Source organism: Sardina pilchardus, chromosome 1 (assembly GCF_963854185.1).
Source record: "Sardina pilchardus chromosome 1, fSarPil1.1, whole genome shotgun sequence".
Classification (NCBI taxonomy): Eukaryota; Metazoa; Chordata; class Actinopteri; order Clupeiformes; family Clupeidae; genus Sardina; species Sardina pilchardus.
Genome location: NC_084994.1, coordinates 49,386,093 through 49,409,312, shown reverse-complemented (window position 1 = coordinate 49,409,312; position 23,220 = coordinate 49,386,093). Strand labels below are relative to the sequence as shown.

The 23,220-nt window shown below is 45.5% G+C and overlaps 1 protein-coding gene across 2 annotated transcripts; it reads right to left on the bottom strand.

Annotated features, from left to right (window-relative positions):
- Nucleotides 1–11: 11 nt before the first annotated feature.
- On the bottom strand, nucleotides 12–22,764 carry LOC134094410 (phosphoinositide 3-kinase regulatory subunit 6). 2 transcript variants are annotated; one of them, XM_062547923.1, is made up of 20 exons: nucleotides 22,644–22,764; nucleotides 14,191–14,290; nucleotides 13,340–13,444; nucleotides 12,727–12,818; nucleotides 12,161–12,229; nucleotides 11,256–11,388; nucleotides 11,023–11,092; nucleotides 10,545–10,731; nucleotides 8,888–9,038; nucleotides 8,118–8,204; nucleotides 7,279–7,726; nucleotides 6,329–6,422; nucleotides 5,939–6,061; nucleotides 5,021–5,131; nucleotides 3,935–4,037; nucleotides 3,609–3,679; nucleotides 2,522–2,612; nucleotides 2,157–2,209; nucleotides 1,958–2,064; nucleotides 12–1,767 (listed from the first exon to the last, which is right to left on the bottom strand). In XM_062547923.1, exons 2-20 carry the CDS (start codon nucleotides 14,240–14,242, stop codon nucleotides 1,611–1,613), a joined length of 2,304 nt encoding a protein of 767 aa, XP_062403907.1. In that variant the 5' UTR covers nucleotides 14,243–14,290; nucleotides 22,644–22,764; the 3' UTR covers nucleotides 12–1,610. The 2 variants fall into 2 exon arrangements, with proteins under 2 accessions (XP_062403907.1, XP_062403915.1); XM_062547931.1 differs by lacking the exon at nucleotides 22,644–22,764 and adding an exon at nucleotides 15,657–15,791.
- Between the last annotated feature and the right edge of the window lie 456 nt (nucleotides 22,765–23,220).

Below are 23,220 nucleotides of genomic sequence, written 5' to 3'. Positions count from 1 at the left end.
CATTGTTCTCTACAAACATAATACTTTATTGTTGTGTTAAAAATATGTCTATTTACATAAAGTAGGCCTATACATATGTACAAACAACATCATTTACAAAATAATGATCAAATAAATTACAAAAACTGTAGACCTACAGTAAACATGTTTAAACATAGTGTGTATGTGTGCATGTGTGTAGTCTGTTTCCATATTAAAAGATCATGTGGTAACATAATTAGTAAGCATTTGGTGGGTAACTTAACTAGTTCATGGATTAATGTTTTTTTTTCCTGCTGAGGCTTGTTATTGTCAGCTGAGGCAATTTTGTGCAGTTTCATATCCTGATGAATGATGATGTCTTACATCAAAGAAGGTTAACTTCTGGAAAAACTTCATGATTTACAAATTACACTCATGATCATGATGCTTTAAAACCCTTATCAAATTGGACATGCCACTTATCTTACATAGATCTCACAGGATATTGCACAATTTATATAAAGTGGAGCGATACTTGGCCATGGAAACCACACAGTCTGCAGTCACAGCTTCAAACAAGCACAAAGCTTTGCCATTGGCTGCTGTGCCTGCGCTGGTCTGTTATCAGCCCCATTCGGTGCATGTTGACAGGCTCTCGCGGAAGACCAGTGTGTGCAAAAACATGTGCAAAACACATAAACAATTTACAAAAATGATGAGTCCTCTTTTTCTACTGGAGGAAAAAAAGGTTGAGCGTGTGAACAAGTCCAATCTGACGCATTTGCTCAGAGTGTGTTCACACACTGACTTCCACGTCCACAGTTTCTGGTGAAATAACAGCCTAACTTCACCCTTCCCGTATGTGGTCATGAACGCAACGGGTTATTTGGCGAGAAATGTTTATGACTCTGTTTGCTTCCCACTTACAAGGGCAGGGCAGTCTATGAACACTAGAGGTGTTTTGAAGTGCAAAGACAAAACCAACAGCTAGAGGGCCATGATGAGCCATTTGCCGAATTTGACAGAGAGTGTACTGACATGTGCCGAATTAGACTTGAGGAATCTACTTTCTAAATTGAAACAGAAAATGTTAGATATGTGGAGTATCTTTTGAAAACGAGTAGGTCTTCAAACCACCAAATGACAAAATCCTACCTAACCAGACGGAATGGACTGATATGCACCTGAAATAAACCATACTACATGCTAAGTACGCTAGGTATCACTGAATCATCAATGTTAGTGTCATATGGATAGAGCAATGGATGAGAGAGAGAGAGGTGTTATCATACAATATTGCTGTACCAGCATTGATATACTAGTACATTACAGCACAGTATGGTTCAGCCCCATAGTCCCTCATATCACTCCAAGCACCCAGCCATGTTTGAATGACTATGAACTGACTTGTGTTTCAGCTTTCTGTGATAATAAAGACACTTTCTTCACACACGGTCAGTCTGTGTTCTCCAACGACGGTTGCATGTGAGAAGTGAAGTCGTCTCTTAAACGGCAGTCCATCAGAACGGCGTGGCCAGCCTGGCACTTCCAGCGTCTACAGGAGTTCTGGTGTCTTCAGCTCCTCCATGAAGTGACCGACGGAGGTGTCCAGTGTCCACTCTGCCCCGTGATCATGTCAAGTCTTTTTGTCAATGAATGATTCCAGCAAATGTGTTGATGGGCAGCGACAGACGCTTGTTTATGTACTTGCTAAGTCCAGCCTCGCTGTCGTCCGTGACGTTAAACTTAGACCTCACTGTCTTCTGAAGGCAGTATCCCGGATCAAGACAAGGAGAAATCTCAATACTGTGAGAAAACAACAAACAAACAAAAATAATTATACAAAATGTTTAAAATGTGCATATACTGTATGTGTGTGTCTTTGTGTGTAAAATTTTGTATACAAAAATTTGAAGTTTTCAAATTCATTTCAAACATGTCTTTTTGTATATTTTTCACAAAAAATTTTCAATAAAATAGTTCCTTAAGATCTTACCTTTGAACATCTTTAAAAGTCCTGCGTGAGTCATTGTCCAGGCAAACAGTGAATGTTGTTCTTTCCACAGACCTGATTCTAATGTCACAGGTCCTGATCTTTGGCTCCTGCCAATGGGACACACAAATGGTGATGTTCAGTCAGCATAACATTCCGACATGCAACATGGATGAAAGACACTGAAGGTGAACGGACTTACCGGGCTTCCCTTGGGTTTCATGTCAGTAAAGCTCACAGTAAGACAGTTGAAATCTGAAAAGAACAAAATCATGAATAAGTATGTGGCTTGCAGGTCAATTTTTTTGCAGCATTTCAAAATCAGTACAGCAAAGTATCCAGTAGCAGTAGCACCCAGTTGCTAAATGCCATCAGCAATAACATCTTTATAGTTATAGTCCACCAATATGTGTGCATTTGAGTTGGCAAGATGGCAGCAAAAAGTCACAAATGGCCAAGATATCATCCACAATAGCATCATGCAGTGACTGAGTGAATGTAGCAGTGTGCATAATGGAGGCGGCCCAGTGCGTCTCATGAGCCCTTATCATGCGCTAGAGCCCTCACCCTCCGTCTCATTTGGGGGAATGGCACAGATCTGAACTCCAGACGCCCTCAGTGACAGGCTTTTGTCAACCTCTCTGTTGCTTAGCGACACCTGTGAGAACGGTGACAAGAGGACACAAGGTCAACGATTACAGCTGAGAAACAAATCTAGCATGATAATGTGAGGAGTGATAATGTGGGGAGGAGGGGGGACAAGGGAGCCAATGATCCTGTTATCTGCAGCTTAGACTCGGTGAAACACCAAAACTGTCTGACTGACCATACACCTGTGGGCCCTCACTCTGAATGACACTGGTCATCACCTCTTGAACACAGTGTAAATGTACTGCAGAATTTAGCATTGACAAATTACTTCTTATTACAGTAACAGTCTTGAGATTGTGTCTTAGATTTGGTGATGATAACGATTTGTATTGATTTGTTAGGTTTCATGAGAATGATAATGTTGGAAATGACTGAATTGACATGATGCTTGTTCTAATTAAAGTAAAGTCATCCTTTCTATTCCCAAGTTCTTATAGCAGTCAGCTCTGAAGTGGCCTAGCACAGGCTACTCCATCTACAAGATAGGATCTTTCCATTGTGTAGACTGCCACTGTAATTTAGCGCAAGATAATGATCAGTCTTATATAGTTATTTTGGCCAGTGTGGTTTCTCAGCCTCTGAGTTTGAATGATAATCTAGATAAATGTGGTATCTGCCTGTCTACCTAGGGCCATATCTAAGATCAAATGAAGAGCTCTTTTCCAAAACACTATATATCCACCATTGTAATGCATTTTCATAAATCATTTATTTACATTGTGTTTTCCAAGTAATTTCAGTGGAGCTGTAATTGGGTGATTGTTATTTGATGAAAAAATGCACTTTCATTGACTGCCTAAAATACACAATAAAATATCATGACTTAAGCTTGCTTTACAGATCAAAGGCTTACTTTCAAATAGGACAAAAAGTGAACCTGTGAGTTGCATAATGTAATATAACATGTAACATAATGTATTCATCTATTATAGTGATATCTGATTGACTGAGGGGAAAACAAGCTCTTGTCTTGTTTTCTGGTTTGTTGTTTAGTATGAGTCACCTTTCTGTAGTTGACTGAGATGGCGGCACCGTAGACTTCCGGAGAGTTCCTCTTCTGCCTCATGGACATGTCTGAGTGGAGCACACAGGGTAAATATTAGAGCCACACACAATGGGCCAACGCCCTTTTGTTTGACCAAGCAATCAGGCTGTGGAGTGGCCAATCAAGACCAAATATATACAAACAAACATGAACTATGACACACACACACACACACACACACACTCACACACACTCACACACTGACAGACAGAACACACGCACACACACATGCACATGCACGCACACACAAATACACAAATAATTGCATTCACACACTAATGTACCTTTCATAGAGGCTTGGAGGGCTTTAAAATCAGGGAAGTCCAGCTCCAGATGAGAGAGGAACACTTCCTCTACTGGCTCTCTCGTGAGGTTAGAAAATGACATCTGTAAGGAGGAAGCACACACTAATCACCACTTTCAGCAGGCTGATGCCACCTCAGGGGGAATTCATAGCGCACACACTCTAGTTCCATCACACACTATTCTAGACATCCAGATAGACTCGGCCCTGCTCAGCCCAACAGAGCCCATCCCAGACAATGACAGTGACTTCTGAAAACACTGAGGCTTCTTCTCCAGTGGAATTGTACACCGCAGTAGACGAGTGCTACGTAATCATAGCAAAAGATGGGTTTCACACAAAGTACGAAAGAAATGGAAAATGTGAGAGAATTTAGTCGAGATCACTGTTATGTTTTCAAATGCTGTGTGAACATTCCCATTGCTAAGACAGTCTCTTGGTGGAACAGAAACACACTACCTACACAAACACACACTTACAGTACAGTGGAAAGAGACACCGTGGAAACCATGGAAACAGTGACTTAAAATGCTTAATTATCTTACTGCCAATGACACAAAACAACAAAAAACATATCGCATAAAACATTTCAAGATTTTTAAAGAATTATATCAGCCAGAGAATCTCTATCAGACGCTTTTCTATACATTTTGACATTCTCCATTCAAACAATACAAGACAATGCTCAGAAAATGATACATTTTACACCATCTCTTTGTTTTCTTTTTATGATAGCACCCTTTATCTTCCGTACTACATCTGGTTAAAATCAAAAGGTCTTTTGTTACGCACTGCATATACAGCTCTGGAGAAAGAAGAGACCACTGCACACGTCATGCTATGGTTGCTGAGTGACATTGGAATGAGTTGACGTTCATTTAGAATAGGACCGTCAAGTCATTAAAATGTCACTCAGCAACTGTAGGATGACATCAGAAAAATGTGCAGTGGCCTCTTCATTTTTTCCCAGAGCTGTATTTGCATATATTGACAAGGAAATGACAGCTCTTTTTAATTGCTGTAGGAGACGTGCTGTGTTGTGTTTAGGAGAGATACTGTACGCTACCTTGATGTAATAGATGGTGAAGTAGACGGGCTGCAGCCCCGTCCGCACATAGTAGGAGATGACATCAGAGAGGAAGGGGTTGGGCTCACATGTCATGCCAGGGCTGCAGTGCTGCATGGGGTCAAAGGTCACACAGAAGGGATCACTGTAGCAGCGCAGTTACAGTACAGGAATATACATTCAGAACACCAAAGTCACCATATAGGAATATACGTTCAGAACACCAAAGTCACCATAGGAATATACGTTCAGAACACCAAAGTCACCATAGGAATATACGTTCAGAACACCAAAGTCACAGTATAGGAGTATACGTTCAGAACACCAAAGTCACAGTATAGGAATATACATTCAGAACACCAAACAGGCTGTGTGCATGATAATCTCAACTAATCCCACTTGCAAAAATGATATATGATCATACTGTAGAGTGTGATTGTGAAATGAACGTTGAGACACTTTGAGGCTGTTCTACAACTGATGTCTTACATGCTGTGTGGATGAGATATACTGTATGTCACATGGATGGGTGGATGGGATGTATGTGTTGCATGTTTTATGTGTTACATGTTTACTGTGCTATGGGACATGAAAGGAAAACGTGTGGAAATGATTATCCAATGGAACAATAAAGGATCTATCTACTGTACCTATCTACAGTATCTATCTAACATAGTCCCACTGGTCAGACATGCAACTGACTGACAGTAGCAGAAGGACGACAACTCATATCTTTCTCTCAGATGTGTCCATAAAAGAGTTTCTCTTCCCTTATAATGAGTGTATTTATTGTTCAGGCTCAGTCTGCATGTCTGTGATCATGTCTACATGCCCTGTACGATCAGTAGCATTTAACTGCTGCTAGCACTGACTGTAATTTAGCTATTTAAAGCGCATGACCAGTTGGAGTGTGCATACCGTTTTGGCAAGCTTGGGAATCATGTGGCCCAGACTGTTTATGTTGCACTCGTACCAGGGATCCACCATGCCCAAGTAGGAGGCCAGAGAGCAAGGGTTGCTCGTCACGGACGAGCCATTTTCCTGAGGAGGAGAGATCAAGAAATGGACACAGACTATGAGACAACACTGTCAATACCGAACTGAAGACGACACACTTTTTTTTGCTTCTCGGAGATCAAGAAACGGACACAGACTATGAGAGAACATTGTCAATACTGAATGAAGATGGCACATTCTCATTTCTAGTTTCTTATCTGATTTCTCACTAGGGGGGGGCGGCTACAGGGTGATGCACAGGATTTTGTGAGGATTTGAGTGGATCAATTGAACACGGTGTGAAAGGCTTACTTTGACTGGCGAGCTGGTCTGGTCAGAAACAGGAATGTAGTACATCTGCAGGTTGATTTTGGCTGTGAGGAACTGCCGTCTTGCTTCCCTTTTCCTGTCAAACACAACCAGACGGTCATTATGGAGGAACTGCAGTTAGATCACGAAAAAGCCCACAAGTAACCTTCAAGGGTTGTTTGAGAAACCAAGAGAGCTGATGCCAGTTGAGCATGGCATGAAATCTCTGCCCACACACACAGACATGCACAAACAGACTTGTCCACTTCCGTTATTTAAATCAAGCCATTTTAACCATAGTCCGCATGCTGGGGGTGACCACAGTGCAGTTGTGATTCTCTGTGGGTTCTGCCGTAGTCATATCAAACTGCAGTGATGTCGAGATGAAGTCACGTCAAGGTTATATAAGCGCTTGTGTGCACACGTTCAACATTATCTGGCTCATTTAACTGATCATCTTCTACAAAGCTACTTCAAAGTCAAGAATAGTGTAATCTACTCTTTACAAGGGCCAATCTCAATTTAGGATTAAGCGCCTTGCTCAAGTGCACAACAGTGGCAACCCAGACTCATACCCACAGCTTTTCTGCTGACTGCATGCTAAGCCCAGCTCCTTAGCCATTGCACTCCCACCGCCCCTAATAATAATAGAAGCACACACACACACACACACACACTGAGGTTGTGAACTAAACGAGACCAGAGTTAACACCTGAACCAGTAGTACGCCCCGGCCACACACGGCCATCACACACTGAGGGTATGAACCATGTAGTAAGACTCAGCCAAATGTAATGTAATGTAAGGTAAAGTAATGTAATGTAATGTAATGTAATGGAAAGTAATGTAATGTAAGGTAAAGTAATGTAAAGTAATGTAATGTAATGTAATGTAATGTAATGTAATGTAATGTAATGTATGGCATTGTGAATGAGCCCAGTGTGGGTGTTCACCTGAACCAGTAGTACGCTCTGGCCATCCTGCCCAGCACCCTGTCGTCCCCCATGATGACGATGCGTGCGGTGAACTGGCGCTGCTGCTGCTTGGCGAAGGGCATGGCGCTGGTGCCCGCCCGTCTCTGCAGCGTGCCCGCCCCGCTGGCCGTGGCGCCCCACACGCACGCGCCCGTCTCCTCCAGCGCGTCCTGCATCAGCGCCACGCTGTCCGTCACCGAGGGCTTGACCTTCATGCCCCCGCGCCGAGACAGGCGGCCCGACGAGGGCGCCACCGTCGGCTCGGCGGCCTCGGGCAGGTCGCGCTCGATGCCGCTGTCGGTGGACATGACGGAGTGGCGAGGCATCTCGGGGTCCAGGTCCGTGGACAGGTCGGCCATGAAGTCCTCGGGGAAGGAGAAGGGCTCGCAGAAGGAGCTGGAGCGGATGAACTTGGCCAGCTCCCTCCCTGTCACGCACATCAATATAGAGAAGAGGAAATGAAAATAGGCTGTCAACATTAAACTCTTAAATCACAAAATAAATGTTTAAACAGCACAAAATAAACGTCTAAACAGCACAAAAGTAACGTCTAAATAACACAAAATAAATGTTTAAACAGCACAAAAGTAACGTTAAAAACTAAAAGCAAGATGGGGGAGGCAAATACGTCAATGTCACTGAGCTCCTTATGAAACTATATCAACCTAAATATGGAGTGTGAAGAGAATGAACTCTCAGCCACTAACAATAATAATCAACACAACAAATGAATATGTCCAAAAATGAGCCCGTCCCCAGTAGGGGACATAGGAGCTGTATAATAATAATAAAGATGGTCTGAATGCAGGCTCACTCACAGAGTTCCTCCTCCTCGCTCCAAATGTGGAAGCTCATCTCCGGATTGGGAAGCGGAACGTCACACAGAGATCCGTGGGACAATGGAGCTAAAAGAGAGGGAAAGAAGCCCAAACCGTCACAATGACACACAAACACTGACACAGCGTCCTGTGTGCCACACACACACACACACACACACACACACACACACAGCTGCTGCACACAGAGCATCAAAGCCATCCACAGGGACTGGGTGATGCACTGGCTGAGCCACAGCACAGACTGTCTGCAGCCAACACAATACGGCTTTAACACGAGCTGAGTCAGCTAGAGAAGTGGGACAAATGCAGCTTTCCTCAGGGGATCTCCGAAACTGAAATGTTTTCCGGAAATAGAATATACAAATTTGAACAGGAAGTGAAGAATCCATTAAAAGAACACAAAGGATGTACTGATAGAGGACAGAGAAGAGAGGCGTTCAGGAAATGACCCGGGTCAGACTCAAACCTCAGTCTCCGTGGCCACCTGGACCCATGGTGGTATACGGTGGCACAGTGCCCCCCAAATACCCCCCAGTACCCACCAAAATCTTCCACACAACAAATAGGAAAAAGATTGAAAAAAAAGAAAACATTCCCTTATACATTAGGTGCAACGCTGTTTTTAAAACACCCAAATCAGTTTGTTTCATGCAAACTGTTGTGCAACCCCCTCTGCCAAAAATATGGCCCTCAAAACTAGAGGCCTTCTCCGCCACAACCCCCCCAGCCACATGTCCACCTGGCGCTACCTTGGTCCACTGAGGCCCTGAGGATCTCCGCGTAGAGCGTCTGCAGCCTGTCGGTCAGCTGGGCGTGCTCACTCCGGCTGGCCTCCGCACTGTGCTCCATCGCCGACAGCACTTCCTGGAAGTACGGCTCCACGTCCTGTAATGACTGACCCTAAAACGCGCACACACACACACACACACACACACACACACAGAAAGAAACAGATAAATACAAAGGTAAAAACTGAGTGATGAGTAGAGTAAAAAACAGGTCTGGGACAACAACATCTGGACACTCCAGCGAGGCGTCCTGTTGAGGCGCCTCCGGTAAGGCCGATGCGCTGCCGATAAACTCCACACACTCAGAGCACACTTCACACCCGTGGGGAGAGAGAAGGTCTCAGTCTGAGAGCTACTGGCTTCTCATCTCATTCAGAATCTTTGCGGTGCGCAATGGCTAACACTTTGGATTGTGGCAGACTGCTTCTGTCGCCGAGTGTGATTACTGTGGTAGATTAAACTCTAAATGCAGAAAATAACTCACTGACTCAATCAGAGATGGAATCAGCCGTCATTAGCCAATGCACTGCGCTCAGTAGACGCACATGAAAATGCTGAGAAACAGTAACAGCTATTTAAAACAAGAGTTTAGCCGCGGCTCATACATTGATTTTGCTCAATTTCTTCCGCTATGAGGTTAATACAGGGGGGCGGTTAATATGGTGTTAATATGGTTTTGTTTCCTTTAACTTGCATAAAACACTGTCCTGCGGCTTATACACAATGCGGCTTATATGTGACAAGGTTGAAGTCCTATATTCATTCAATTGAACAAATGAATCCAGGCCTCAATGTTAACTTTTAAAAGTGGTTGCCAGCTTGGCAAACAAGCATGATGTATTGGTTGCCAAAGCCAACCAAATCTGGCTGTCAACTGTACCAAATTGGTAGCCAAGGGCAATAGCCGTCCAGTGACTCCATGTTGGACTAAAAAGAGAACTTGAGAACTGAGAACTGCTAATAGAACATGACAATCTCATAACTTGAGCCGTCTGGGAACACTACGAATGACTAGAGAGAAACGAAACTTGTCAGTGCAAGTTAAAGGCCAGAGCTGAGCTCTGAGTACTTCCTGTGCCTGTAGTATCGGAGCCTCCTACACACACACATACACACACACATACAGACACACACACACACACACACACACACACAGCCTTGACTGCAAGGGTCCCAGCTGCGTCCCCCAGCCGAGAGAAATGAACACACTTTACTGTAAACGGTAACCACGGGAACCACAGAGGACCAGCCATCTTGAGAAAGAGGTCCGACCCTCCACCCACACGCGCATACACCGCATCATATTACAGGAGATGTGACACTGTTGCAGTAGACGCAACCTTTCTTGGCAAGAGTCCTGACATTTTTAAAATCAGATTAAGATTAAGATTAGATTGCTCTTCACAACGGCTACAATCCCACAGCGATAAGCCACATCGAGAGTAAACACACACACACACACATCTCAAAAGCACCTCTGAAGAGTACAGACGTTTCAGGTTCGTCCCTCAGATGACGTGTGACACAAAAGCAGACGGTCAGCAGTTGTGGTTCCCGAGAGCCGCGTTTCGAGACAGAACACGGACGTTGCGGAGCGGAGAGGTGGGCGTGAACTGACCTGGAGGGCGTTGGCCAGCGCGGCGCCCTGGCACCGGTCCACCCCGAGGGCCGCCTGGAGGCTGTGCTGCACGGCGGCGCGCATGAGGCCCAGCGGGCTCTGGAAGGCCTGGCCCGACTCGATGTCCACCCGCAGCACCTTGGCCAGGGAGCCCTCCAGCACGGCCGGGTCGGCGAACACAAACACCCTGAGGGAGGGAGGGAGGAGCAGGACGGACGGACGGACACACGGGGGGGGGGGGGGTGGGGGGGGAACACGGTTACTCAGCGGTCAGCGGGCGCCACAGGGCTGACTCAGCAATTTGGAGCGCTCATGGCCAAGGCTGCGCCAAGAGCGAGACAGGAAGCACTGCAGCAGTGCATTGTTTATGCTAAATATATAAACCCAGGGCCAACACACACACACACACACACACACACACACACACACAAACAAAACTATTTATGGGCTGGATATAAACGTTTGATGCATAACTCACTTCTCCTGAAGAGGATAGCTTTCATTCTTCACGCTGTGTTCTGAAATCAGCATTCTTTGGTACAGAACACCTGTTGGGACAAAGCGAAGATGTTACAGTAAACTCGTCTGGCTGTTTCGCTGACTTAGTGGAGCTTGTGTGTGTGTGTGTGTGTGTGAGTGTGTGTGTGTGTGTGTGTGTGTGTGTGTGTATGTGTGTGTGTGTGTGTGTACGTGCGTGTGTGTGTGTGGTACCTGGGGTCCCCCGCTCCATCTTCATTTGTCTGGAGTAGGTGAGGCCCACGGTGCAGTATGGTTGAGGCAGTGTCAGCAGCCTCTTACAGAAGTCATACACTCTCTTATAGAGCTCGTCAGGAATATACGGGGTCTGGAAACACACACACACACACACACACACACACACACACACACACACACACACACACACACACACACACAGAGAGAGATGATTTCAGCGGAAGATTTATTTACAGAAAGGCCATTAATCCGTGGAAACATGATGACGGAACAACGTAGCTAATTCTTACAGTCAGTGTAGGCACAGACACACACACACAGACACACAGACACACACACACACACTCAAACACACACACACAGATGATATCGGAGGCAGATTTATATACAGCAAGGCCATTAGTCTGTGGAAACATCACGACGGAACAGCACAGCTAATTCTTACAGTCAGTGTAGGCACATACACACACACACACACACACACACACACACACACACACACACACATACACACACACACACCAAACAGTGGGTAAATATCAGTCACAGAAACTTTCCATCTTGACCAGGAAATGCAGGTGTGAGGTGCGTGTGAAACGAGAGCACTCGAGTCGTGTGTCATGTGGGGTAGGGTGCAGAGCCCCTTCACCAGACTGGGAGGACAGCTACCACAGAACCGGAGTCATAGTGCACACTGTAGTGGAGTGTGTGAGTGTGTGTGTGTGTGTGTGTGTGTGTGTGTGTGTGTGTGTGTGTGTGTGTGTGTGCGTGTGTGTGTTGTACCTGTATGATGAGTCATTGCGTGGACTGTAGTGAAGTGTGTGTGTGTGTGTGTGTGTGTGTGTGTGTGTGTGTGTGTGTGTGTGTGTGTGTGTGTGTGTGTGTGTGTGTGTGTGCTGTACCTGTATGATGGCGTAGATCAGGGTGTGCAGCAGGGGGATGATGTGCAGTTTACAGTCCAGCCTCTCTGCCTAGAGACACAACATGTTTGGAGACACGTCAGGAACTTTACTCCCTCTACGCGCCCACCTAGACATCTACTGTACCCTTCTGTACACCAACTACACGTTTTCATCTCATGCTTTCAATTAAACATCAGTTCATTATATTAACAGTCAGCCTATCAGTTATCATTCTCTTTTAATAACAGAGATTGAGATTTTGTTCCTAAGACGGTAATGAATAACTATTGTTATTTGTCCACTTTTACTCAAAGCATTTACCCATTAGATGAGAGAATCCAACATACACACATCGCACATTAGAACAATCAACATCAACATGTATCCATGCATTAAAAATACTCAACTGTCTGGAAAAAAAAAATTATGCACGCGTAAGACATACTGAACAAATGTAATATGTTTAACATAAACAATTTATATACTGTAGATAAAAGGAACAATACTTTTCTGAGTTTCTAGCTTTCTGAGGCCTACAGTACAATTCATCTATGTTGTTGACTCACTTTTTCTAGCTCCTTGATGACCACCTTGACCAGAATCAGGTTGTACTGTGGGTTTTTCTGAACCTTTTTGTGAAGAGTCCATCTCAGCATCCCTGTGAAAACAAACGAGCCAAAAACGTAAGCAATGTCACATGTGCTCACACACACTATGGCTCAGTCAGCATGGACTACTGATAAATCACGATGGACACCGAAAGCTGGAAGTCATATGAGAAGTTTGTAAAAGCTGAATTGCTGTGACCGTAAAAAAAGGGACTGACTCATATCCTCCTGCTCTGGACTTATATGGGCATATTTGTATTTGCAGATAAAGAGCCCAACACCAAATAATGCATGTGTGCAGCAGGTCTGATAAATCCCCCTACAGTATCTAACATCACAGATGTCACAGTTGACCAATGAAATGACTAACACTGCTATGCTTAGTTGATGCCGACTCAGGAAGGAAGCCTAGCTAGAAAACAAACATGTTATGATGCTGAGACTAAAATAAACATGGATGACTCGCAGATCCCGTTCCTCATTCTGACATTCTGATGTTTCGGTGTGTGATTGCGCACCAGCCCAAGGTGAGCGTGGCGTGGGGGGGGGGGGGGGGGCACGGAGGGCGTACCTTTGTGTACCCGTGCGCTGGAGTGGCGGCTGTCCAGCTCTCGGAGCACGGCCTGCAGACTGCGGTAGATGTCTGACTCTGGCGCCGCAGTAGAGACACCAGCATCTGCAACAACCAGGAGGCATCATTTACAGTCATTTCCTGTGTATTAGCCGCATGGTGTATAAGCCCCAGGACAGTGTTTTTTGCAAGTTAAAACAAACAAAAGCATTCAAACACCAAACACCATATTACTGTAACTGTCCCGGTGTATTAAACTCATAGCTGAAGAAATTTCGCAAAATCAATGTATAAGCCGCGGCTAATAATTGGCAAATTACGGTACCTTCACTTTCAATGGCACTACACTACAGCATATTGTGACATGGAATACAGTCAGTAGTGGACAATTCCATGGACATTTCCATGGTTCAAATCTAAGCTTTTTGTTTAGTGATATTTATAACAAGCCTCATCAGCTGCTAAGGTCAACAACACAGCAGGAACTTTGTGGCAGGTATGACGTTCACCTACCAGAGCTAATCATTCATTTCATATGTACACTGGACAATGATGTCGCCTCTGAAGCATACAGTTACTCTTTAACCCACTCATTGCAACCAAGACTCCAGATAACCAAATGGGTGCCGTTCTGGGTCCTGTTAGCAACTTAGTCGGTTGGGAAATTGTAGCCTGGTCATACCAAACCCTCGTACTGAAGGGAAATGAAAATTGAGCGGAAGCTTACAGAAGGCTATGCCAGGCTAGGGAAATTGCAACCGACATAGTTGCTAACTTTGTTATCAACTATGTTTTTGGGAGACGCGTCCCTGCTGTTGTGTTTGGGGTGGAGAAGAGGGTGGTGCAGTTACCTGTGGGCTCCATGCTGCTGCCCTGGCTGTTAGGAACATCCCACTGGGCCATGCTGCTACTGCTGCTCCGTCATTCTCACAGTGGCGTGGGCCTACACGTCTGCACAGGGGAACAGAGGAACAGAGGGCTGAAGACGACTCATGTACGGTCCAAGAGATGTCAATCACACAAACAGGCGCTCGTCGATGTTTCATAAATGTGCTGATGGGGGGAGTGAAGGGGAGCACGTTTCCTGAGACGGCCGCACGTACGTTTATACCTCTCATTTGCTCATGAGGATTTAAAGTGGCCCTGTCATCATTTGCACAAACTCTCACAAATGGTTTTGCTATCAGCATTATGGAAACATGGCAAATACACCAACTTTCACACAGCACACACACACACACACACACACACACACACACTAAAATCAAACTAATCTCAATCCAATCTCTAAACAAATAGTGTGAGTCAGTCACAGCCAACTGTGAGAAGGAGCAAGTGCTTAACTCAGCAGCACAACTCCAGAGGAAAGCGTGAGGAAACTGCTGCCTGATGTCCCACATGAATCTCCTGCCATCAGGACAAGTCCAGGACAGCAGTGTGCCAACATGACCCCAGTGGCACATGGACATTTCCTCACACCAAAACACCTGACCCATGGATTAAGCAGAAACCACTTCCCGGTAAAATACCTCTTTATCTCAGTGCGTAGATAACACAAACTTGTCAGCTTCACGTGGTTGCGGTGAGCACATCCAACAACCCAGCTTAAAAGCACTGCCATGAAAAGTCAAACTGAAAATAGTCACATCTGTGGGAGGCTCTGACGTTCCACAAGAGAAGAAATATGCTACAAAACAAAATGAATCACAACCACAAGAACCTCTGGCAGAAAAACAATCTTAAAAGGGATTGTCTGAAAAACCACCGAAGAAAAAATAAAGTCAGATTTGAAAAAGTTCCACTGGAGGCAGCTTGGTTGCCAATATTTGCCCAGCTGAAAGCGAAAGCATATTACATTCATACATACAAAAATGTGAAAATGTGAAACAATCACCTAGAATGATCTACTACAGCAAGACCCAAACAAAAACACAGAATCCCAACACCTGGACAGTTGCACACGTTTCACTGTGACCCTCCAGTCCTACACTACTAGTGAACTACAGTCTGGTGTCGTCCATAAACACACCAGCCAAAACCTGCAGGGCCTTTCAAAATGTGAATGAGCTTGACAGACTACAGGAACGCAGCAAAACAAATACCCAGGGAAGAGCTGAAACTAGATGTGGCTTTAAAACCGCGGGCGAACATGCTGAGCGAAGCGACTTTCCCAGCGGCTCAGTTTCTCCCTGACTCAGGCCATGAATGGACACATTCAGGCTCCAGCGCAGCCAGCCAGCCAGCTCCCAGAGGCCCCTGGGTTGAGAAGAAAAGAGAAAACGACGAGCCCCTCTCTGCCTCGTCGAGCCCGTCTCACCTGCAGGGATCTGTGGCGCTCGGGGCACCTGCCGTCACGCAGCCGCACGTGGAGCGACTGACACGGGCGTATGAGAGAGGCGTCACATGGGAGCTCGAGCTGCCTCGACTTCCTCTTTTCTGCTGCTGCTGCTGCTGTGAGTGCAGTGGGCAACGCTTCTCTCAGAGCTCAGAACTCGACGCTTCACACACCGCTGCCGTGCTCGAGTGTGGGAGAGAGAGAGAGAGAGAGAGAGAGGGAGAGAGAGAGAGGGGGAGAGAGAGAGAGGGAGGGGGCAGCTCAGGGGGAGGAAGTACAGCTGTCATCATCAATTTTTACTAATGATGAAAAAAAAGTTCTCGGGTGAAAGTCCTCCTCCCAAAATAGTTTGGTTTCTCGTGAAAACCGGTTTAAACTCAGACTAGGGGGGAGGAGGTGGATCTGCAGTTGGGTCATCTTAGCACCTCCTCTGTCACCACCTCTGCCCCTCTGCCTCTGACCCCCAGATCACCTCTCCTTCCCACCTACAGGTGCAGAGGTGGTAGTGTAATTTGGGGAGTGAGCGGTGGGTGGGGGGAGATTTGGCTCCTAATCGCAGCGTGAAGATTTGACACAGACGGGCAGATTATCACCAGCACGGCTTCAGTAGAGCAGAGGCACGCAGAGAGCCCTGACCGCACACTTCCTGTTGCTCAGCTCACACTCAATCAGCCTGCGCCGCCGAGCAACAGGACCTGACACACTTCCTGCCGCCTGAATGAGTAGGCGTTCCACGCGTGTGTGTGTGTGTGTGTGTGTGTGTGTGCGCTCGCGGATATATTTAGCCTGGGCCCTGAGGTAGGACGACAACTAAATGTGTGCCGCAGCAACCAAAATAGATTGCTCACATCTGATGGGTTGTCGAAATGCTCCGTCCAAGACATTTGAGAGTTTTTGCAGCTGGGGCCTGATGTTTGCAAGAGGAGCCGACTGCACCAATCCCGAACGGAACGTGTGTTGCAGCCTTTGAGAAGCAAAAGCATGGTATAGTGACAGAGACAGTGGCAGTGATATTAGAAAGAGACACCAGCCAGGCATTCTCACACAGAGCAGACAATTCCTCTGTGTGCTCCCTGCGGACCCTGGTATCACAACAGTGAAAACTGAATTCTTTCCCAAGAGATAAAAATGTCCTCCTTACTCCTGTGAGGAATGTTATGGGTGAGGTGGAGAATGTGTGTGTGTGTGTGTGTGTGTGTGTGTGTGTGTGTGTGTGTGTGTGTGTTTAGGGTGTCTACGCAGACGACGTGTGAACGTTCTGGTGTGAAATGATCTCAGTTTGGAGTGTTTGCTCAGGTCTGCCCACAGAGTTTCCAGAAGCTTCACACCACCCCACCATCCACTCCATCTGCTGCGGCTCCCCCAGCCACAAGGCGCTTCATTCACAACTCCACAAAGCCTCCGCCCTGCCTCTTACACCACACGATCAGATACATTCCCCTCAACACAACAATCAAGCAGCTTTTTATTCTGCTGTTCAATAACACTAAACTAAATTGCATTTGTAACAGTACACTATCCACACCGGCAATTGTAGCTGTCAATAAATGACGCAGGTTGATGAGTGGAATGGACTGGATGATGCTTTAATGAGGGTTGGTGCTGTCGGATATAGAGACTGAGGCTGTTGCCACTTAAAGGTGTTCTAAGCGATGTTGGGTAACGTAATTTCTGTTGACGTTCAAACAAAATAGAGAGCTAGCTCGCCCCTCCGTCCCCCTCTCTCCTGTGCAACTGAAACTCTCCTGAAGGTGCAACTCGTCAGTGATTGGCAAGAATAGTTTGTTATATTTCATGGCCCAGGCTGGACCGTTGTTCTTGATGCCATTTTTGGAGCCTGGACTGTCCACAGAGACCATGATTTTTTACTGTGTATTCAGGGGACAGGCAGTTCGTTTTCGCTTAGAAACGGCGTAACATAGCTTAGAGCACCTTGAACAAACCATCATTATGAGGGCCAACAATGTGATGATATAGTGGCTAAGGTGTGCAAAAGAACCGCACTCACTAGTTCGTTATCTTTTTATTCTTTATTGTAGCACCATGCCTAAAAAACAAACGCGTTTTGGCGTCAAGCCGTCCTCAGTGTGTCCTCAGTCGCTAAGGTGGCAATGTGTACAGATGAGAGCATCAGAGAGGAGGCTCCAGTCTCTCTGCTCAGTAAGCTCTGAGGGTCACTAGAGGAGCAGCACTCCTCAGTCTGCTGCTCTGGAGGAGCGTCAGCAGCGGCGCTGCCCTATTTGGCTGCTCCGTGGTGGCGGAGAGTGGAGCCAATGTGACAAGGAGCACCCGGGTCTAAATCAGTGAGGAGGGAGACAGAGCGCCGTGCCAAGAGGTGGCTGTGTAAACTTGCCCTGCCTGTCATCTGGAGAGAGAGAGAGAGAGAGAGACAGAGAGAGAGACAGAGAGAGAGAGAGAGAGAGAGAGACCAGGCCTGGCAGTGAGACTGGAGCCCTGCCTATGAATAACATGGCCCTGACACAAATTTCATTTCACCATGTTGGGTATGTTATTTATAGTTTAGGAAATACTTTTTTCCAGTGTTATGTAACTATATAGTTCATGAGATGTTCCGGCAATTGAAAAATATGCTAAATTTGTCCAATTAGGAAAATAAATATGTTTTACTACGGTACGTGTATTTATCCTTGTGTGTCTTATGTAGCCAAAAGATGAAAGGGACTACTATTGTTGACTTCCAGACTTCCAGTAGAAACATTGTGAAGGACGCAGAGTGACTCAATGAGGTGAATGCTGCAGGGACGGCCTGTTGCCTGTTGTCGACTACAAGGGCCTCAAAACAGGAAGCCACTCAATGGCGGCGTCTCAAAGAGGCTGTGGAAGAGTTTGAGGGGTGGAAATCCCCGTGTGGGGACACTGTCTACCTCCGGTCCTCAAGTTCGCTACGACGCAAAGTCGCAAAAACTGGGGAAAGAACCCTCAGAGCGGTGAGTATGTGTGAAAAAAGTGACGTGCCATCTCCAGAACTGTTATGAACGAAGTTGTAAAAAAAACACTCTGGGAAATCAGAGGGAAGACACCCAAAGAATGAAACACAGAGGTTCGCAAAAACATCTTAGCCTGCAATGCCTACAAAAAGAGTTATAGCTTTGTACAAAAAGTGTACAAAAGGACTGCCAAAAGTCGCTGCCAATAAAGCTGGTATAGATTTCACAGCGCGTCAAAATGTAAACACAACACAGGTATCTGTTTCAACGGCAACACAAAGACTGAGAAGGAGTACGGGGAGAATATCAATCAACAAGACTTCCTGTATTTACAGTTGCACAATGTGCGGAAGTTCTTTTTGGACCCCTGTGCGCCCAGGGCTCTGGTGGTCTACCTGCTCTGAGCAGAGGAGGGGTGGGGGAGGGGTGCGCAGGGAGAGTCAGGGGGTTTGGGGTGGGAGGGGGATTGCTTCCTCTATCACCATCCTGACTGGACACAATGGAATGAGCGGCAGGTTTGCACGAGCGCCTCACACACACATGGGCGATGCATCAGGGCCGGGCCGGCAGGACGTGGAGGGCGAGGGCCCCGGGGCCGGAGTGTGAAGTGGGTCAGTGGCCCGGGGGAAGGGTCATCTGGCGGGGCCTCCTCCACCGCCTGCGGCCGCTGGGGCTTGAGTGACTGGCAGTTGGTTAACCAAACTGATTCAGGTTTGTCTTGAGAGATTCACAATACGCAGGCTTGCATCCAACTTGCTAATATATATTGTGACTTGACGGTGCCTTCTCTGCCCCTCCAGCCGTTGGGGTTTGGGTGACCGACAGTTGTTGAACGACTCGGATCGAATGCCTTTTTGCTGTCTCTTTCTGCTGATTTAATTTAAGGTGCTATCTATCAACATCCCTCTTGATTCACACCACTTATCAAGAAGGTCATCTGTGTACCGCTATTTGAATTAGTCAAGTTTATTTATACAGCACAATTCATACACAGGGGTCATTCAATGTGCTTTATTGCATTCTTTATTCTATTCATGAATCTCTTTGAATTCTTTGGTGAAAATATCAAACGAATTCAACGACTAAAAGAATGTTGAGGGCAATGGTCTTCCCTTTTCCCGTTCTGTCTGCTGCTGTGTGATGTGTTGGGAAGCTGACGGTGCTGCTCGGTGGTCAGCTAGAGGAAGTCCCACCAGGCAGAAGAAGCACAGTGACAGCCTTAGTCATGAAAACGACGTACTCCTTTAATAAAGCACTTCTGCTTTACAACGTGTCGCCGGGCAATTCCTCAATTTGTACAGGCATGTGTTCCCATAGCAGCACTCTTGCTTCCTCACATGACCAGCGATTGGCTCGGTGACAGGACAACACTAGTGTTCGTCCATCTCACTGTCTGCGCTCAGATTTATGATTGCTGCAGTAAAAATGACACATGCGCTACTAGACAAGTATGACCCAAATAAAAATAACCCTTGTTGTACTGCACAGACTTCATGGAGTACAAAAACATGTTCATCTCTGCTATGACTTTATAGCATTGTAATAAGTGAATAAATCTTTCGGGCTAATATTGGTAATGTTCCATAAGCCTAATAAAATGTATTCTCCTCCTTCTACACAGTGTCTGATGTGAGAGTCAAGCAGCGATATATAACAAGCAAATGCAATTACTTTTGTACAAATGTCTAGCTCAGTCTATTCATCTTATGTGCACTCCCACCACTAAAATCTCTCCCAGCAGTAGAGATGATGTCTTAATAGATTTGCTACACAACCCACTAGTGCTCATCAAAACGGCCTTAAAAAAGATTCAGTGCTGTGGTCATAGAGTTGAGAGTAAAATTAGAGTTAGCCTTTCCCATATTTTTTTCCCGCCCTTCTCTTGGCAAAGGTGTTGTTGTGCAGGAGAACTTTATTGGACCAACGGCAGAAGATGTGATGCAGTCTGGTCGGAACAGGACGTGCCTTGTGCGTCAAGGAAGACCACACGGCCCCAGAGACTTGGCATGCCTGGAGCTGCATGGGGCTCAGTGGAGAGGACACACAGGGGACCTGCCAGCCACCGCACAGTGGCAAAATAATCATTCCTCAGGCTTGAGCTCACTGCTCCATACATAGCATATCTAACCACCGTCTTAAGAGTTGCTCTTTGGCACGGGTCCAGAATTTCTTTTTAATGGCACAGGCTCAGATTTACTTTCAGTGGTCAGATTAAATTGAGTGTGGCTACAATCTGCTGCATGTTGTTAATTAGCTTCTGTTTCTTTATTGGCTCAAGAACAACTGGCATCACTCACACAGCAACAAAGACACTCTGTAGCATACCGCAGTAGTCAATGGCAACTAGACCTTAACTAAAAATATTTACAAGTAGACCATTGCATCATTTAGTAGTCTGACAGTTCCTGCAACTTCTGCCACAGTTGAGGTCATGCCACAAAACCAGTGGTGCTATTTTTGACGCAAACATGACGTAGTCACACAAATCCAAGAAATGTTCCTAGCAGCAGCTAGTCCATCTTATTCTTGTTCTTTTAACAAGTACCTGGTAAATTTCAAAGCTTCCCAAAAAGAGCTTTTTTACCGGTCACCATAACTCAAGGGCGGGCTGCGCCATGACACCTGATGAGAAAGGATCCCTGGCTGTTATCTTAACCTCATAAATCCATATAAATATTATCTCAAGCACTACAAGATTCTGACACTGACATTGTTAGCACAACAGTATTATTTGTTTGAACGAAAAAGTCCTTCCTGTCATTGGGGTTCTGTGTTTGAACTGGCATGATACAGATGAACTATTTTCAGTGAAAAGGAGTAAAAATAGACGGATTGTTCTTGCTCCTTTCAAGTATGACTTGAAAAGCATTGCTAGAGATGATGGTAAATATATGATGACATGCATACTATTTTGAAATAATCTCATAATATATTATCTTCACATGATTCCATCCACCTGTAGCCTTATCATTAAAACAAATGAGCAGGTGTGGTCAGAAATGAATGATTCATGTTTTTTTCTATTTCAGAATTAGCATCACCATCATGAGTCTACTGTAAAACTGCAAAAATAACTCAAGCGTTCCAGAGATAGGCCTGTGTTTTGAATTAATATTGATATGCATACAATCTATGCTTCATTTTGTTGGACTTGTCCAATGACTAACACATTTCTGATTTCTATGTGAAATATATAGGACTTGCTGATGAAAGGTCGCTAATATGTGTGGCTACTTGATGTAGGCTTATAGCCTATCTGGATAAAATAAACAGAGCTGAAGTTAAACTTCATAGCCAAGGCAGCAAAATAGACGACAGCAGCATGAACCCTGAGCCCTTACTAAGCCTTCAATCGCTCAGTCATGCATGCACCAGGGTGTGAATGGAAACAATGGGCCCAGCTATAGCCATCGGTATGTTGCTTTATTCATTGTATCATTTCTCAGAGTTGACTCGAAACAATCTGACAAGAATGCTATGGCACGAGGCTCGCTGAAGCAGAAGAGCGGTGCGTCAGGACTACACGGACGCTGATTACCGCGTGCACTGTCCGCACAGAGTTTAGGTGATCAGCGATCGCCGTTTACTCATTATCCATTTAAATGATACAGACAGCGGAAATGCACGATTAAGCAATGTGTATAGTCTACAGGGCCATGCCCGTTTGGTCCCTAATGTGCATTCGTTTTTTTCCAAATGAATGGAAACTTCTGAGGAAACAAATAATAATCCGCGAGATGCTTATGTGTGTCTGCATAAGGTGATAACCAGAGCACATGCCAAATACTTGCTACTTTGGGCAACAATACACAGCTCAGACTATGCTGCGATACATTTTGACCAACAGTGATCACCCCAAAAGTTCAACTATGAGCTATGCACGCTCACAACAGTTACTGTAACTACAGTAGGCTAGGCTATGATATAAGTCGATTCTCTTATGAGCCGAAATCGACCAAACAAGACAGAATAATAGGCTAATAATGATTAGGATAGACAATTTATACGAAATCAACCTTACCTGTTCGTGAACAACATAAACTTCAACACGGTCAGTATCAGTTCCTTCTTGTCAAAGTCAGAAGTCAGTTCTGGCGATGTAGACTACAGCGCTGTTAACTGATTGGGAACGCCTACGAGCATGTCACTACTGTTTTGTTTGTCTATTGCAATCTCTGACCGCTAGGTTTCAAGTTGCCTACTGTAGTCGAGTTCATTAGATGCCTTATTTAGGGATGGTCAATTATTGGCAAAGAGTGAGTGATGCCACATTGAAAATGTAACTGCGTAAATGTAAAAATAGAATCTTAACAGTTTAGTTGAAAGATTTGGTTATTTAGGAACACTGGGGTAAATGATTAACTAACCAATGTTCTAATGTACCATTCCCTTTGACTGAGCCTGTGGCGTCACTGGTTGAAGCATCTTCTTTGTGTGAATGATCCTTCATCCTTGTTGTGTTGTGTGGCATTACAGCCATGGTGCCTCATGCTCTCTTGTGACGCCCAAATGACCTGTCCCTTCCCGCAGCTTTATGAGGCCCCCATTCAGACAGGCCCTCGGCCTGAAGCTACTGTGGTCGTCTGGGACGTGAGGAG

Excerpts from the sequence above, each read along its gene's own strand:
- LOC134094410 (XM_062547923.1), bottom strand. The coding sequence starts at position 14,242 with ATGGCCCAGTGGGATGTTCCTAACAGCCAGGGCAGCAGCATGGAGCCC. Across the intron at positions 6,062-6,328 it reads AGACCAGCTCGCCAGTCAAA|GAAAATGGCTCGTCCGTGAC; the intron begins GTAAGCCTTTCA and ends TCTCCTCCTCAG. Across the intron at positions 2,210-2,521 it reads TCCCCCAAATGAGACGGAGG|ATTTCAACTGTCTTACTGTG; the intron begins GTGAGGGCTCTA and ends TGTTCTTTTCAG.